The following is a 16,565-nucleotide window of genomic DNA, read 5'->3' on the forward strand; positions in this document are numbered from 1 at the left end:
TGCGTGCCCCGGGGCACTCTGGGACCTGTAGTTCGGCCGCCGCCACAACAACGCAGGGCGGCGCGACTCGCGACTACAGTTCCCATGCAGCTGCGCGCTGCGGCGCGCCCCGCCCCTCCGCGGTGCCTCAGCGCAACGCCGCCGGCGGTCGCAGTCGCGCCGTAGAGGTGACCTCGAGGCTGCTGCTCGGCCCGCTGCTCCCAGCCATGGTCGGTACCGTTCGATGCGGCGGCGCCGCGCTCAGCCGCCGGTTGGGGGCCGCGGGAGGTGGTTGGGGGGGATGGGGGGACTGGGGCTCGAAGCTCCCTCGGACGGAGGTGATCTCGAAATGGCGGCAGCGGCGGCTCCCCCGGGCTCGCTGTGGCGCGGAGCCCTTCCCGCCGTGCCCGGGGGCGTTACGAAGGCGTTGGGGCAGCGGGGTGACCTTCCCGGGGGCCGGGCCCGTCCTGCCGGGCGCTGCGGCTCTCCTCGAGACACGAAGGAGAAACGCTGCGGGGTCGGAGCGGTGCGGCCCCGTTTGTCGCTGTTGAGGGCGGCTGTTCGCTCCGGGCTCCCAGGTCGTTGGGGACACGCAACGGCTCTGCTCGGAGGCCTCGCTTGCCTCTGTAACGGGCAGCCTCCGCGCTCTGCTACTCAAATCTTTACTTCCAGTACTTTTCTATATATGTATTAAAACTGTTTGTATGCCCTAAAATGAACTTACCTTTCCAGCACCTTTCAAGTACCACCCGAAGTCTGCAAACCTCATCAGTTCTGCTTCTCAACTGTTGTTTCTGTTCAGAACGTGGGCTCTCAGGAGCCACCACAAGACACAGCATCTCGTTTTGCATGTGAGCTTTCCAAACCGGTTGCCACAAATCTGCTGGTCCCACAGGAACCATTTGTTTAAAGCTCTACTTTGATGCTCAGACTGATTGGAACAGCATTGCTTTCATCCTTCCCCCTCCCAGTATTCTATGTATTTTGTTGTCAGCATCGAACTCCTGAAACAGAATCTTGTGTCTATTGATGCAACTGCTGTTAGCTGAACGACGTGGAAAATGTTAGCAGGGGCACCTGGCTGAAGGTCACTGCTGAAGGAAGGAATTCCCTTGGAGTTCTGCCCCTCTCTTGCTGATTCTGTCTGCCACATTCCCAGATACATCTGCTGTCAGCGCCCCCCTGCTCCTATGGAGGAACAAAGGAAGGGTTTCATAGAATCATAGGATGGCCTGGGTTGAAAAGGACCACAATGATCATTTAGTTTCAACCCCACTGCTACATGCAGGGTTGTCACCCACTAGACCAGGCTGCCCGGAGCCACATCCAGCTTGGCCTTGATTTGTAGGCTCCAAGCTTCTGAGGGCACTGCAACTAATTGGACTCACCGGTATGCTCCAAGTACTGTCAGGCACAGTGGGATAGCTTGGTTGGCTTTGTTGGTCAGGAATAACACCGATGGCAACTTGGCAGACAGCTAAGTTTAGCTGCAATAATGCTTATTCTGGTCTTTTATATCTGTAATTAGTAATTCAAAGTTCATCACTTGCGTAAGCAGGCAACAGATTTTTCTCATTCCTACACCTGTTAGATGATGGGTTAACATTGCTTTTTAACTAAACTTCATAACCTCCTGATCTGTTTCGCCGTGTAGTACTACCATCATTCGCAGCACTGATATTTTAAGTCCACCGATACCAGCAGTAATCACAAAAGTAATTTAGACACCAAGTTCCTGAGTCCCAGCTGGGGACTGGAGGCATTAAACCCATCATTCCCCTCATTTGATAGCTGAATATTTACTTTTGATTGCTGAAAATCTAAGGAGGTGGGAACCCAACATGTTTGTTGAAAAGAACAAACATCAGAGGTCACAGCGTTCACGCTTCCTTTCTGTTCCTTCCATTATCTTTACTGCTCTTTGTTCCTTAAAACTTTTTAACCATATACCTGATGTACGCAGAGTAGAAAAGGCTTTGCAATTAAATGCTCAGTTACTTGTTCCATTTGTTTTTTTCCTAGTTCAGATATACCTGAACGTGAATAGAGGTCACCTCTGCACTTAGCAAAGCATGACAGTATTCTTGTTGAAGCCCTGTGCACAAGCCAAGTCACGGATTAAAGTGCCTGAATATGAATGCATGTGCACCTGCAACTGCAGGGACACTGTTAGCTTGGGAGCTACATGCTTCTCTAACCTCCCTTGCTCAAGGATAACAGTGCTTATAAGTGATATGACATAAGCTTGTTAGGTAGAGTTAGCCCACCTTCTGCTTTTGTAAGAAGCACAACAGTTTCAGCATGTTAATCCAACTTCTGGAATCAAGAGATGAGAATCTCGATCCAGAGATTGTAGAATCAAAGAGATGAGAATCCACTACTGCTCAGGGCTGATGGTAGGTGGGAAGCTTTGGGTTAAGTATAACGTGGGATGGCTTGGAGAGAAGAAACTAAGTAGGCAGTAAGGAATAGGCTCCTTACTTTGTGTTAGCTGCTGGGTTTCTTCCAGGCCAAAATAGAGAGAGGAAAACAGAGGGATGGCAGTAAACAAACATTTTTTTTGAGAGGGTGGAGGTGAGTCACACTGAGGGCTTTTTTTTAGCAAGGGTAAGCATTAAGGCTATTTTAGTACGAAAAATAACCTACTGCTTGCATTTTTTTAAATCTCCTGTTCCTTTCCTATCCTATTGCTGGTCTAAATATTCATTAGTGAATACAATGGAGCTTTTTTCATTTGGATCACACTAACATATAGAACAGAAAGCATAGAGCATAAGAAGTTCGCTGAGTTTGTCTCCCCTTTTATGACACAGCTCTAGAAAGGATCTTTCTCCTTAACAACTTGTGAGCCCAATTTCTTAAAATCCTCTGTGACAGCAGAAATTCTGCAGCACCAAATTCATAATTGATTTAAACTACCACGAAGCTCAAGGAAAATGCATTCTCTTATTATATCTGTAAGTTCTGGAGTAGCACATTGTTTGTCCTGCAAAGCAGCAAAACTGCTTCTGACAAGTTATTCGCAATACCAGGCCAAGCATTATGGGGAATGCCAATAGTCACACACAGGAAAAAAGTTGACTCACTCACAGCTGGTGATGAGAGACTCCAGTTGTGGAACACTCCTCACTAAGCAGCCTTCATCCAGGAGGCCTTCTTTCCCTTGAGGCCAGCCCTTAAATGAGCTCAGGGCTGGACGCTGTGTCCAACCCCCTTCCACTCACGTGGGAAGCACAGGGAAATTGTTTGCACCTGTGCTTCCTGGGCCAGCCTACCCTTTCACCAGGTGCTCAATTATCAGTTCGGGCCATGAGCTGACAGTTCCATTACACGTCCCTTACAGGATGGCCTTTTATATGCTCCCGATATGGGATTTTACCAGGCCAAGTTTCTGCAGTACAGTAATTTTCCAGTACTTACTTTCCAAACTGCTAAGATTAGCAGCCTTAAAACAGCATTCATTGTTCCATTTCCTAAATAAAAAGTCGATTCTCCTTCAAAACACACCGAAGTTGGTTCTTAAACCTGATATGCTTCTGAGCCTGTGCTGCCTATCATCATTCAGACATTGCAGTACATTTGTAGCGTATAACTTCCAAAACAACATACTGGAACTAGTTTTGAGATTTAAAATGGGAAGAATTGATTGGCTCCTCTCTTTCTCATTCCTCATTAGTTTTCATGAGGTTTGCTGGATGAGACTCGCAGTAAGATGGGTTCAAATGAAGGCAGTGCAGCTCAACACCATAACTGGCAGCTAATTAACCAGACATTTAAACAGTATTATGAATAATAAAGGCAAAATCACGTTGAATTCTAACTCTGCGTATTCAGTAGATTAACTTTATCACTTGTGCTCTCATTTTATCTAGTGCAGTGTAGAATGGGACAGCTCCTAGGTAGCCTAATTTTTATGATCATTTCGTGTTGGCTTGATGCAGCTGTGCTTGGCTGGTGCGTATGGCAGAGAGTATACACTCAAATCATAATCAAAGACTCATAGAATCATAGAATGGCCTGGGTTGAAAAGGACCACAGTGATCACTGAGTTCCAACCCCCCTGCTATGTGCAGGGTCGCCAACCAGCAGACCGGGCTGCCCAGAGCCACATCCAGCCTGGCCTTGAATGCCTCCAGGGATGGGGCATCCACAGCCTCCTTGGGCAGCCTGTTCCAGTTCATCATGGCAGGAATGTTGGTTGGAAAGACCATCTGTTCTGACTTCTGCCTTGCTTTTGAGTCTGGAGGTTGTCTGATCCAGCCCACTAGAAAGTCTTTTGCTCCTTCAAAGTGAGGTCATGCATGTTGCTGGTTTTTTTGTTTTGTTTCGTTTTTTATCTGGATCTTAAACCCATCTTAAAACCCACCAAGGGAGAAGGGTGCACAGACTCTGTGGGTACCTGGTTCCAGTGAAGCAGTACAACCCTAGTTGAGAATTCTCCTCCTAACATCCATGCTCAACATCCCAAGCTGTGATCTGTGGCCTCCCATTCCACCATCTGCTACTGAGAAGTGTTCAGCAGCAACATGTTTGCAGCTCTCCTTGAAGCATTAGTAGGCTGCTGTTGGAGCACCCTCTGTTCTCTGCCTTTCCAGACTATGCCCAGCTTCCTCAGCCTCATCTTACAGGATGTGAGCACAGGGCTGCAGCCATCCATGTCATGCTTGCCTGGATCCTGTCTGGCTTTTAGCATCACTCCTTAAACTCAGGGTCCCAAAGCTGGATCTGTATTTCAGCTGCAACCTCTTCAGTGCTGAGCAAAGCAACCGCCTCTGGTCTGCAAGCAGTGCTTTGTAGTGGAGTTCTGTATGCAATTAAATTACTTATGACATAATTAAATGTTGTGTTTTGTCCATAACTGAAATGATAACCTTTTAATTAATTGTGAAAGTGAGTGTAGAATTCCAGCAGACTGGTCCAAGCCTTCTTGTTTCTGTCTTAGCAGTTTTCCCCCTGTTGCCTCTAAGGAAAAAGAATGATACAAAAAGCAGGCTTAAAGAATATTGGATTATGAATAGCCTTTGGCATCTTCTGCCTTTTCAGTATTAACATGCCTTTGGAGCTCCCCGTGTCCTGGTTCTGATTAACAGAATGTACTTTTGCTACTGAGTAAGCCTTGTGGTGTTTGTGTTGTGGTGTTTTTTTGTTAGTTACAGTATAACAGCATGTTGGCATAATGTCCTCCCAGCCTTTGGGGGTTTTTGGTCCGTTTGGATATTGGTGTCTGTGTTTGCCCATAATGTCTGTGGATTTGCTGCATAACGGTTTAGTGAGACATTGGTTTTAAGCTTCCTTGGCTTACAGCATTCAGCAAATCTTCAGTTTCAAGTAAGTGTTCAAAGTAGTTCACAGAAAAAAGAAGTCATTTCTGTAGCAACCATTAATTTTTACCACTGTGAGGTGCTGTGAACCTGCACTGTGTGGCTGTAACTCAGTCTCCCCAACTCTCTTCCAGGGTGAACCCATCAGAGTCCTGGTGACCGGAGCTGCCGGGCAGATTGCTTACTCCCTTCTCTACAGCATCGCCAAGGGAGATGTCTTTGGCAAAGAGCAGGTGAGTGTTAACTGAATTGCCCTTTGTGCTGCACAGAAATGAACAAGGTAGTGCCAGAATTAATGTTTGACCGCTATACCAGTGATCTATTCTTTGAGAGTCCTGCTCTGTTATGCAGGCTTTCAGTACTTGGTTGTGCTGAAAGTTTTCAGCTCTGTGAGTTTTAAGTTGATATTCCTTACACAAGAGAAATTTCTAGTAGATAACAAGACAAATTAATTTGCAAAGTGGATGAGTCTACGACCAATTCAGAGTAAACTGTTTCTTTCTTTGCAGCCTCTTGTGCTTGTGCTGCTGGATATCACCCCTATGATGACTGTTTTGGAAGGCGTAGTGATGGAGCTGCAAGATTGTGCCCTGCCGCTGCTGAGAGGTAGCCAAAAGGCATTTTTCCTGTACCTATATGATGTTCTGACACAGCTGCTGGATTTAGGAACTGCAGTAGCTGGTATTAAGCATAGGAATGTATTAGATGATGCTGTCTTGTTTTTGTATTTTGTGGATGTTAAATTGACTTAGACTTCACACTAGGAAGGATGTTGTCAAGTGAGTTTTGTATAAAGAGTTCACTAAGTTCCTGGTTTATATTATCTAAGCCTGGGTAGCTAGCACATTCAACAAATTGTCAGATACTTGTACATTAATCTATCGTATTCTGGCCTAAAGGTAAAATAACTTAGAATCTTTAGATATGCCTGCATATTTTTACCAAGCCAAAAAACAATTCTTGAGATGTATCTTCTGCGTAAAGACACAAACTGAGGAAATATTCCTCAGGTCATGTAATATTACAAGTTCCTCTATTCTAAACAGGCACAAGAAAGAGAGCCTGTAGATGCCACTGTGATTATTACAGTACTTACGTGAAAAGCATGAAGCTTCTAGCTCATGGACACAACAACCCTTCTTCACTTTGAATTTCTAGAGCCAGAGGAAATCTTCACTTGTATTTGGCACTGTAAATTAAAGACTTTCTTTTTGTAAAAGTGAAGAGCAACTTATGCTAATTTATGCATGCACATGTTTGTATATATGTACATATAAGATAGAAGATACATAGAAGATATATGTATATCTTCTGCCATATCTTTCTCCTGTGCTCTTTGGGTAAATAAAATCTTTGAGTTTAATGCCAAATGGCTTTGCTTGCATTTTTTGGAACAGAAAGGTGCTGCTGTTTCTCGATCAGATTATATATAAATATATATATATATATAAACATTTTGCTGTAAAACTTAGATTTTTCTCTTCTCCTTCCCTTTTTTAGAGGTCATTCCAACAGACAAGGAGGAAGTTGCATTCAAAGACCTTGACATAGCAATTCTGGTTGGCTCCATGCCGAGGAGAGAAGGCATGGAGAGGAAGGATTTGCTCAAAGCAAATGTGAAAATTTTCAAGTCTCAGGGTGCAGCTTTGGACAAATATGCCAAAAAGACTGTGAAGGTGAATACTGAAACTGAATTTTAAACGTTCAACTCTGAGTCATTTAGAGATCTAAATACACTGTGGTATGAGTCTATGCAAGTAGAAACCTATTCAGTGCAGGCATTTTGTTTCTTAAGTCCCGGAGACACAGTGAGGGTTTGATGAGATATGGTGTGATAAATTGGTAGATGATGTTAGTCCTTAATTCATTCAGTGACAAAGGTAAGTCTTACATTGTATTGCAATATTCCATAAGCACCAGCAGTACTTATAATAAAAATATGAAAAAGAAAAATCTTTTCTTTGTTATCTCTTCTCTGGGAGAACTCTTTTATCTGCATGCAGCTGCCTACTTCATCAGTGGCTTGAACATAATGACCCTTAACTTCAGTATCAACATGGAATTACGGTTGCACAAAAGATCAGCTTATTTCAGTTGTTTGCATCGTGGTCTTTGGAGCATTGGAAGCTTTTAATTGTTCTCTCTCAGATTGTTTCAGCACAGTTAATGGGATCATGTGGCTGCTCTCCTACTGCTCTTAATCTTAGACCCAGACTCCAACTGTGCTTTGTAACTGACTTTTTAATGTCTACTTCCTCTGCTGATGAACTTCCTACTGCTTCTAAAGACTTGTTTGCTTCTTTATACAGTTGGAATAAAAACTATCAGTCTAACTGTTGCAGAGTAATGGAAAATGTACTGAACTCATTTTCAGAAGGGGAAATATAAAGGGAGGTTTGGAGATTAGCTTGTGTGATTGAGATTATGCAGAGCGAGACGTTAATCATTTGAGGCATATTAGTAGATGAAAGATGAATAAAAAAACAGTTTTCCCGTAGTTGTAAATTGATCTGACTTTCAGCAGTATTTCACTTCTAACTGCCTATGAATATTGAGATAAGCAACTCCTCCGGCTTTCTTAATTATAAAGCAATTACATAAAGCAGTGACAACCAGTCTCGGAATCGTTTTTAAGGTATTGGTGGCTTAGGATTGTTGGAGACAACCAAGAGTTTGTTTTGTCAAAGGCAAAGCCATTGCGTTTATACACTGTTGTCATATCACATTGGAAGGAGTTGTTTTGCAGATATAGTGTTTGTGACTAAATACATTTTTACCTCTTTATCATTCCATAATTCCTCTTCTCCTTTTTTCTTTTTAGGTGGTAGTAGTTGGGAATCCAGCAAATACTAACTGTTTGATTGCATCAAAGTCAGCCCCATCAATACCAAAGGAAAACTTCAGCTGCTTGACTCGCTTGGATCACAACAGAGCTAAATCTCAGGTAAAAAGAACCTATTTATATAGAATGCTTTCTGTGGTCGCTGCTAAATCCAACAAGAGCTGTACTTTCAAAGAAGTTTGTGAATTCAGAAGCTGAAGCTAATTCAAAGGGCATGTTTAATTTCTAATTAGATTGCTCTGAAGCTTGGTGTGACTTCTAACGATGTGAAGAATGTCATCATTTGGGGCAACCACTCCTCCACTCAGTATCCAGATGTTAACCATGCAAAGGTGAATGTGAAAGGAAAGGAAGTTGGAGTTTATGAAGCTATAAAAGATGACAGCTGGCTGAAGGGAGACTTTATCCTGGTAAGATCTTGACTTTTAATGATCATTGTGTATTTACAATTTCTCCCAGCTTCACGTGAAACTGTAAACTATATAACTGACTGGCTGGAGCAGCTATCCCTGTCTCAGAATTTATCTGTTTAGCTAGAATAAATCACTGCAGATACTTGTTCTCAGTCAGTTGTTTGCTCTTGAAAAATGTAAGGCATTATAATACTTATGTAAACACTACTAGAAAAAGCCACTTCAAGTATTCAAACGATTCAACACAAAATTTTGGTCATAGCTTTGTTGCAACTCATCTGCCACACAAGCACTGGTGGTTTCATAGGTGAAGTAGGATGATCTTTCCTGTGCTGCTCGCCACCCAGCCACCACTGAAAAACAGTGTTTTGCAACTGAGGATTTGCTCTACCAAACAGCATTACTGTGCTTTTCGTATCAGTTGTAGTTTCCATGGAAGTAAGTGGGTGACAGTGCTTTCAGAGCAACGTACATGTAAAGAAACGAGCAAGCCTTTGAAATATGACATTGTGTTCTTGTCTTGGCAAAACTCCGATTGTATTTCTGCTCTGTATGCCATGTTTATTTACTGATAGAATAGTATAATGACTGATGAAATTGATGTTTATAAGTTGGACTTTCCTTATGGAATTTACTAGCAGCATTTAGGCCAAATTGTGGGGGGTTTTTTTGTTTTGTTTTTTTTTTTTTTGCTGCTTCATAATGTAGTATTTTTTAATTGCAGACTGTTCAGCAACGTGGAGCAGCTGTTATTAAGGCTAGGAAGCTGTCCAGTGCAATGTCAGCTGCCAAAGCTATCTGTGATCATGTGAGAGACATCTGGTTTGGCACTCCAGCGGTAAGGTGTTGCTCTTGAATAAGTGTTCGTTTGCCTGCTGGTTTGATGACATGCCAGTGTCATTGACCTTGAGTGTGTGTGTTGGAGAGGGGGAGGAATCGCTCTTTTCTGGTATAGTGCATGTCATACATGATGCAGTATACTGGAAGGTAAAGTTTTGCTTTCTTCTACCATTTGTTTGTCCTCGACCCTTCTGTTTTCAGGGAGAATTTGTTTCCATGGGAGTCATTTCTGATGGCAATTCTTACGGCGTTCCTGAAGACCTGCTATATTCATTCCCTGTTGTGATCAAGGTAACTAGCCTGTATTTAAATCTAAGGCAGTTCTGCAAGACCTTGCTAAACTGTCCCATAAAACAGCATTGCTTTCAGTATCGAACTGCAGTGACTGGTAGTGTTAGCAGTCTTACACAGAAGGGACTGTTATTCACTATTTTGGAAGTAGCTGTCAAAGAAACACTGATAGAAAAGTAGCCTGACATGACTAGCTATTCCCGGTTGTCTTCTTCATGTGAAAGCAAAATTCACTTCTACTTGATCTGGTTTTAAAGGTCAAACACAACCTGTGTGGTCAGAAACAAGGGTTATGATAGAATCAAGAGTAACACTGCTTTTTTACGAGTTCAGATCATCTTATAAAACAGCAGGAAAGCAGGATTTTTCACGTAGCTCTGAATAACGTGTAATCTTACTCAGGTACTAACTTGATGTACATGAGTATAAGTGAGCAAAGTTTTAAATGAAGGTGACATTAATTCTCTGTAGTGCTTTCACTGCAAAGCTCCCTTTGTGTGAACTGAATGAAGCTTGCTCTCACGTGAGAGTGTTTTTGTTTTGTTTTCAAACAGGACAAGACCTGGAAGTTTGTTGAGGGTCTTCCTATTAATGACTTTTCTCGTGAGAAGATGGATCTGACTGCTAAGGAGTTAACCGAAGAGAAGGAGACAGCTGTGGAATTCCTCTCCAGTGCATGACTAGATGATCCAGAAATGCAAAGCCATTTGAGAGTGGAAGAATCTAAAAGTCGTCTCTAAGTGTGCAACCAACCACTATTACTGTGTTCAAGTCAACTGTCTGTGGCAATTGTGCATTTTAAAGTTCATATGCTTACTGGTACTATTGGGCCTACTGAGTTGTTAGCAAAAAGATTATTAAATAAGTAAAGTTAGTTTGTTGACCAAACTTTATCTATTCAATACTAGTTGCTTTCTGTGTCTGATACAGAATAATTGCATAATTGTTTGCCTATGCCTTGGCTACTAACGCACAATTTCAGTTTTGATTAGAATTTGGCACTGTTGGAACACATCCTGATCTGTCATCACTTCAACATCCAATGGTTCAGCTGAGAAAGAAATTTAAATGCCAGTAGTTCTCCTTGAACTAGTTGTTCAGTGACTCAAGTCTATCAGTGGATAGGCTCCAGATATATACAGTTCACTCTGGTCTTGCTTACAATGTTTGTCAATAGAAATATTAAAAGATGCTTGGTCACAGAATGGCTATGAGTAGTCCGTTACACTTTATTTGCATGTTTTAGTTACGTAGCTAGCAGAACTCAATAGTATAACCAGGAAAAAAAAAAGATATAGTTTATAGTAGTTTATAGCAGCAAGGAAGCTAGTTTTGAGAATCTTTATTGGTAATTAACACTTCCATTCGTCTCTTCTGGGCAAAATCTGTATGTCAACCTGGACAGAAAAGTCAATAGGCAGATTTCTACTTCAGCATTACATCTCAGGAGCAGTGTTGGTGCTGAAGATCAGTATTAATTTGGTTGTGGCTTCAAAGGCAGTCAAAGCCTTTTGTCCCAGGAGACAAAGAAAGACTTGCTTGGTTAAGAGCATGTGACATTAATGTACGTGCTTGAGAATTCTTGCTGCAGCCTACAGACACTTAGCTGCAGGAAGCTACTTCAAGTACATTATACTGTAACTACTCTTTTGCCAACACAGGTGCATCTCATACACCAAGTCAGTGCTAAGTCTTTGTCTGTCCCCTTCCCAATCAAAAGAGGAGTGAAAAAATAAAACCATTTTGACCAAAAGAATAAATATCCTTAAACAAACAAAATCAAGAGAAGGCTTAAAAGCTCTAACTGAATTCTAAGCAAAAGGAAGGACTTCTGTGGGGATTTACTAACCAGAATATAAAATGTCAGCAGACATCAGTAAGCTAATCTTTAATTAAGTTGTTCTCATAACACTACTGTTCTGTTAAATGAAATCACGGTAATGCACCAAAGAGCTACTAAGCATAAATACTTGAAAGGGAAAAGCAAGCATTTCAGAACATGGGAAATGTTGCGGCACTTTGGGAGCGGGCAAGTAGCACACACACTTCATTTTTGCTATTGTAAGTGCATGGCTTTTCTCCTTCCTCTGCACCCTCTGAAGCTTACCTGTGGAGCAAAGACAAGGAGTGAATGTCATGCGTTTGTATTTCCACGCCCATTTGGGAACTTGCACAGAAATTCAGGAGGTGAGGAAAACTTGTGATGCTGTGAGTGCCTTCTGGTGCTCCATGCAAAGTCATTTCAACATGAGCCCGGGGAACCAAAGGCTTTCAGTCCAGCAAGTAGCATGCTGCATCCTTTCAGAAGGCAATGCATGTCACAGGGGTGACACGGGGTGACACAGGGGTAACAGCTCCCTCCGTTACTTGGCTTGGAATGGCTACAGGCTGATGGAAGTGATGAAAAGAGTGCCTATGTGTTCCTGAAAGCCAGAAGTGCTGAATCTTGCCAGTGTGCACAATGCCATACTGCCAGATCTATGGCAGCGCGGGGAAGAAGGGGGTTTGGTTTAGGTTTAAAGTTGTGTGGAAGATCTGGCTCTTTGGGATTTGTTGATGTCTGTTGGAAAGCATCCCTCTCCAGGAGAAAACTCACTTCAGCTGAAGTGGTGCTTATGTCACTTGGTATATCAAAACAAGTGCATAATTAAGCTCAGTGCTCGATACGCTCTCTTGTCATCTCATTTACCTCAAGAAGAGAGAAGAAATGAAGCTTTTCCCCAATGAACAAAAATATTGATCTCAAACTTTTCGTGCCTCGTTCTTCTACTGCAGATACTCCTCTTGTTATCTTTTTGCAGTGACTGCAGGGAAAGCCAGGAACTCCAGTTCTTATAGATGAATCAAAATCAATGTTACGCTGATGCTAACAGTGGAGATTCACACTCTGGGCTTATTTATAAGGCATCATGTCATAGAAAATCAATAGGATTTGAAACATGATTCTTGCCAGGGGAGGCAAGAGAACTCTGGCAAGTGGAACAGATGCAGCATGCTCTCAAGGCTCCATATTGTACACAAATGAGGATAGTTGTACTGGAAGAGTTCATTGGCACTATTCTCTCCACATTTTGGGGATTTTTTTTTAGGTTTACAAGCACATTTTGCATTCCAAACAGCAGATCTCAGAGCATAACTATGGCTCAGCTGAAAATAGTAGTAACTGATCTGTGTTCAAACACCAAGTCGCGTTGAAAAAACGTCCTGACATCTCCAAAGCGGCAGCTTTGCAGAGGAGCACGATAAGTGCTGTGGTGTCAACAGAAGAGGAGCAGAGGGATGCGTACAATAAAGTACTCTAAATGCAAGTAAACAAACTGTGGGCCGAGTTGCAATCTTCAGCTTAGAATTAAGCCCTCTTGTTTGGGTTTTTGAGAACCTTTTATCATGTATATTTACTACCAAAGATGTGAATGCACAGAGGCTTCTCTGAGTCTGCTAAGTACAGTCATCAAGTGTTCTGTAGCTAAATGACATAAAAGCCTTTACACAGAGACCTTTGCTTGCTTTTTCTCAGAAACACATACTCATCATATGCGTGGGAGTGATTTATTACTTGAATGTGTTAAGAGCTGCATGAACTCAAACCAACTCATAGTTGTGGACCGCAGATGAAATACATCCCATAATCCACAGCCAGCTAGGACTTCTCAGCCATCAATTGCAAAGACAAAATGCCCAGCATACAGTTAGAGCACAATAGGTGTACAATTGGTTGTTGGGTCGGGCTCAAAGCGTTGTAGTAGATGGGGTTCCATCAGGCTGGTGGCCGGACACCGGTGGGGTTCTGTGAGGCTCCATGTGGGGCCAGTTCTTGACCTGGATGCAGGACTTGAGCTTTGTGGATGATGCTATGCTGGAAAGAACTGTTGACACCCTTGATGGTGGAGAGGCCTCACTGAGAGATCTTGACAAATTATGGCCCCAGAGGGACATGGGGATGTCTGCCACCTCCAGCCAGGATGAGGATGGAGAAGGGCAGCAAGCTTTGGATGAATGAAATGGATGAATGATTGTAAAGCAGTGAGAGCCACAGCAGGGCATGAGCTTTGCCAGCCTTACAGCCATGCTGAAAGCCCAGGACCTGCAAGGGTGTGCAGGAGGTGAGCAGAGTACAAGGATCAGGTTAGCCCCCATTGCAACACAGTAGGAAAAGATAAGGAATAACGGTTTAGATGATTTAAAGATATGATTTTGTTGCATCCAAAATTTTCCCATTGCAAAATGACTAAAAGAGGGCAGGTTGTCTCCTAAAATAGTCTAAACCAACAGATGTGTCACCACTCAGCTGTTAGCAGACTCAGAGTTCAAGAGCAGCAGCACTGTTGGACATGAGATTGCAGCATGGATTTGCTATCAGAGGAGAAACACCAGGAATGTGACGTGTCACTTTGGTGCTACTCCAATTTTGGCATAATTAACCCAGTGCTGGCATTTATGCCTGGGTGGTTCCTGCACCCACAGTTGCTGCTGTCTCCATGCCTCTTCTGGAGCTTGTTGGCTGCACGGTCTTCTCACCAACATAACTTTTACATGGGGAGAATAGCAAGATCTCACCTGCATCACTCACAAAAAGACAGTGCCAATGCCAATACTGTTTCAGTAGTGAGAGAAGCCCTGAGTGCCACATTATCCTAATATAAATATAACTGGATAAATAATTAAATTAAAAATGTGAGCATTTTTTGAGGCCTCCAGGTGGAGCTAGCAGAGAGGGAGTTAGAGCACGAAGAGCTTTTCGCCCTCAACCTGTGAGCCTGGAGAATTCAAATAGCTGACCAGAAAATAAAAGAAAGGCAAATCTTCTTCCACTTCTGTACTTACAGGGGGAGGGGACCAGGAGGGGAGGAGCAGGGCAGGTAGCAGCCCCCTCTTTTCCCTCTTTCACTGCAAAGAGGCTCCGTGCCAAGGCCGCACCGGATGGGCACCTGCCTCCAGGACAAGTCTGCATGAGGGGCAGATTACCTTGGGTGAGAAGAATGAACTTCATACACGCTTTGTGTCAGAAACTTGATGCCTGCCCCCTGCTGCTCACCCTCTCTTCCATTCTCAAACAGGAATACTACTTGAGATTAGGTTGTAAACTCAGGAAACGTGTTCTGTTCCTGGCTCTGCAGGACACATCCTCTCCTGCAACAGACAGATAACCCCTCTCTGCCCCTCAGCTCCTTTTCCCAAAACAAGGTGATAAGAAGAAGTGAATCGTATCTAAAAAATAGCCGGTGGAAAAATGAGCTGAAATCCTCAGCTGCAGGATGCTGTTAACAGGTTCGGCTTTGGAGAAGACAGGACAGCCATGTACCACACACACAGGGACGTGGAGCAAGAAAAGCTCTCAGTCATCTCTTAAGGAACAGGCAAGCCAGAAAACAGGTAATGCTGACCAGTAAGGCTTTGCCATATTGTTTGTCAGCCACCAATTGTTCACTGAACTGTGTAATAATGGCACATTCCCTTCTCTGACTCTTCGTGTATATCCAGCACAAAGAGAGAGAGATTTTGGAGGATCTTGGTGGTGTGCTCAGGATGTTGAATGACTGCAACAACAGAACCAGCACTGGTCTCTGCTGTGCTCCAACATCAGGCACATGTGATGGGACACGGGAAAACCATCTCTTCCCCAACAGCTTTATATCTCCTCCTCCCAGAGGAAGGAGACCTATGCCATCCTCTCCCAGGTACACATGTCCTTTGCCAAAGATGAATCAGTCACAGTACTCCATCTCACACCTGTCTAAGGCAGCAGGAGAGCTTAGGTAAGCCTTAATCTGGCCTTGAGATGGGCCAGATGCCCGAGGAGAGTATCTAAAAGAGATGTAGCTATGCCATCACTGGGCTCTTGCCCAGGACAGATTGGTGGACTGAGCAGCGCCAGCTGTGGATCTTATCCATCTCTTTTTATTTTCTTTGTGCATATATTGGAGCTCCTGCCCATCTTGAAGCCATCTCAACACTCGTGTTGTCCTTCTGGAAGAACAGATCTCAGTATTCTTCCTGCAGAACTCATTCCTTTTCCTCAAGGATATGCAGGAGGCGATGGTCCCTCTCCAGAGGGGTAAGCAGAGGCTGATCTGTCAGAGCTCTGGGTGTGCAGCCACTGCTGAGCATTCCCAAATGTCTTCCCAAATGAGTGGTAGAACTCCTCATGCTTTGCATTGTTCTGTATCTGTTTGGGAAAATAGAGAGTTTTTCATGATGTGTCACTCTGATGTCACCTTTGCCTCTCATTCTAGAAAGCAAAAACTTTTCTGGATCACTCTCACCCATTTTGCTACAAGGACCTGGCTTTCTGCTCAGCTTATTCCTCTCAGAAGAGATCCTCCTTGATTTGCAGCACCCTGGGGAAGCAGTGCATCAGGGTGGCTTTTCCACGGCTCTCTTCTCCTCCCTCACCAGGCTCCCACCTCCGCTCTCCATCGGATTCTCAAGGTCTGGCTCTCAGAGCTTTGTTTGCTTTAATAGCAGGGTGCTGCATATCTGTTTGCCTTTCTGTCATACACACATGCTGTTCCCATGTCACCACACACGTGGATCTAGCACTCAGGCTTTCTGCATTATACTTCAGCCAAGAATTTGAGTCAACAAAGAGGCATTTCCCCTCCACTTCCCCCCAGGTCCTCACTGATTCACTCAGACTGGTGGGGTCACTCCTTGCAGCTGGGTCATCTTGGAGCCTTTGCTCCAGCATTTTGAGCTCACTTTGTACCAACAACCAAAGGAGCCTTTGTGCAAAGTGCAACTTGGGTCTGATGAGCCCATGCTGAAAGAAAATGAGAAAGAAATACAGAGGCTGTGTAAGGCAGACATGCTCTTTGTCTTCATTGATTTTCTGTGTGGATGTTCAGCTGTCCAGTGAAGGTGTGGGACCTTCCCAGAACA

At 43.6% G+C, this 16,565-nt stretch overlaps 2 protein-coding genes and 1 long non-coding RNA gene across 5 annotated transcripts in view; 1 reads left to right on the forward strand and 2 right to left on the reverse strand.

Annotated features, from left to right (window-relative positions):
- WDPCP (WD repeat containing planar cell polarity effector) overlaps positions 1-3,133 on the reverse strand; it is a 145,667-nt gene extending 142,534 nt beyond the window's left edge. Inside the window, exon 1 of one of the 2 annotated variants that reach the window (XM_040698592.2) lies at positions 3,070-3,133. The gene's annotated coding sequence lies outside the window, so the exon portion shown is untranslated. Of the gene's footprint in view, positions 1-3,065 lie in introns of both variants that reach the window. The other variant, XM_040698590.2, reaches the window with a different exon arrangement.
- On the forward strand, positions 1-10,895 carry MDH1 (malate dehydrogenase 1). Of its 2 annotated transcripts, none has more exon segments than NM_001316891.1 (9): positions 1-209; positions 5,435-5,533; positions 5,810-5,906; positions 6,801-6,976; positions 8,122-8,244; positions 8,376-8,552; positions 9,280-9,393; positions 9,597-9,686; positions 10,241-10,895. In NM_001316891.1, coding segments are annotated over 9 exon segments (1,065 nt in total). In that variant the 5' UTR covers positions 1-206; the 3' UTR covers positions 10,427-10,895.
- The window catches only part of LOC121110489, a 21,063-nt gene continuing 15,285 nt past the window's right edge, over positions 10,788-16,565 (reverse strand). Inside the window, exon 2 of the long non-coding RNA XR_005859075.2 lies at positions 10,788-15,852. This is a non-coding gene — a long non-coding RNA (uncharacterized LOC121110489). The remainder of the gene's footprint in view (positions 15,853-16,565) is intronic.

Source organism: Gallus gallus, chromosome 3, assembly GCF_016699485.2.
Source record: "Gallus gallus isolate bGalGal1 chromosome 3, bGalGal1.mat.broiler.GRCg7b, whole genome shotgun sequence".
Classification (NCBI taxonomy): domain Eukaryota; kingdom Metazoa; phylum Chordata; class Aves; order Galliformes; family Phasianidae; genus Gallus; species Gallus gallus.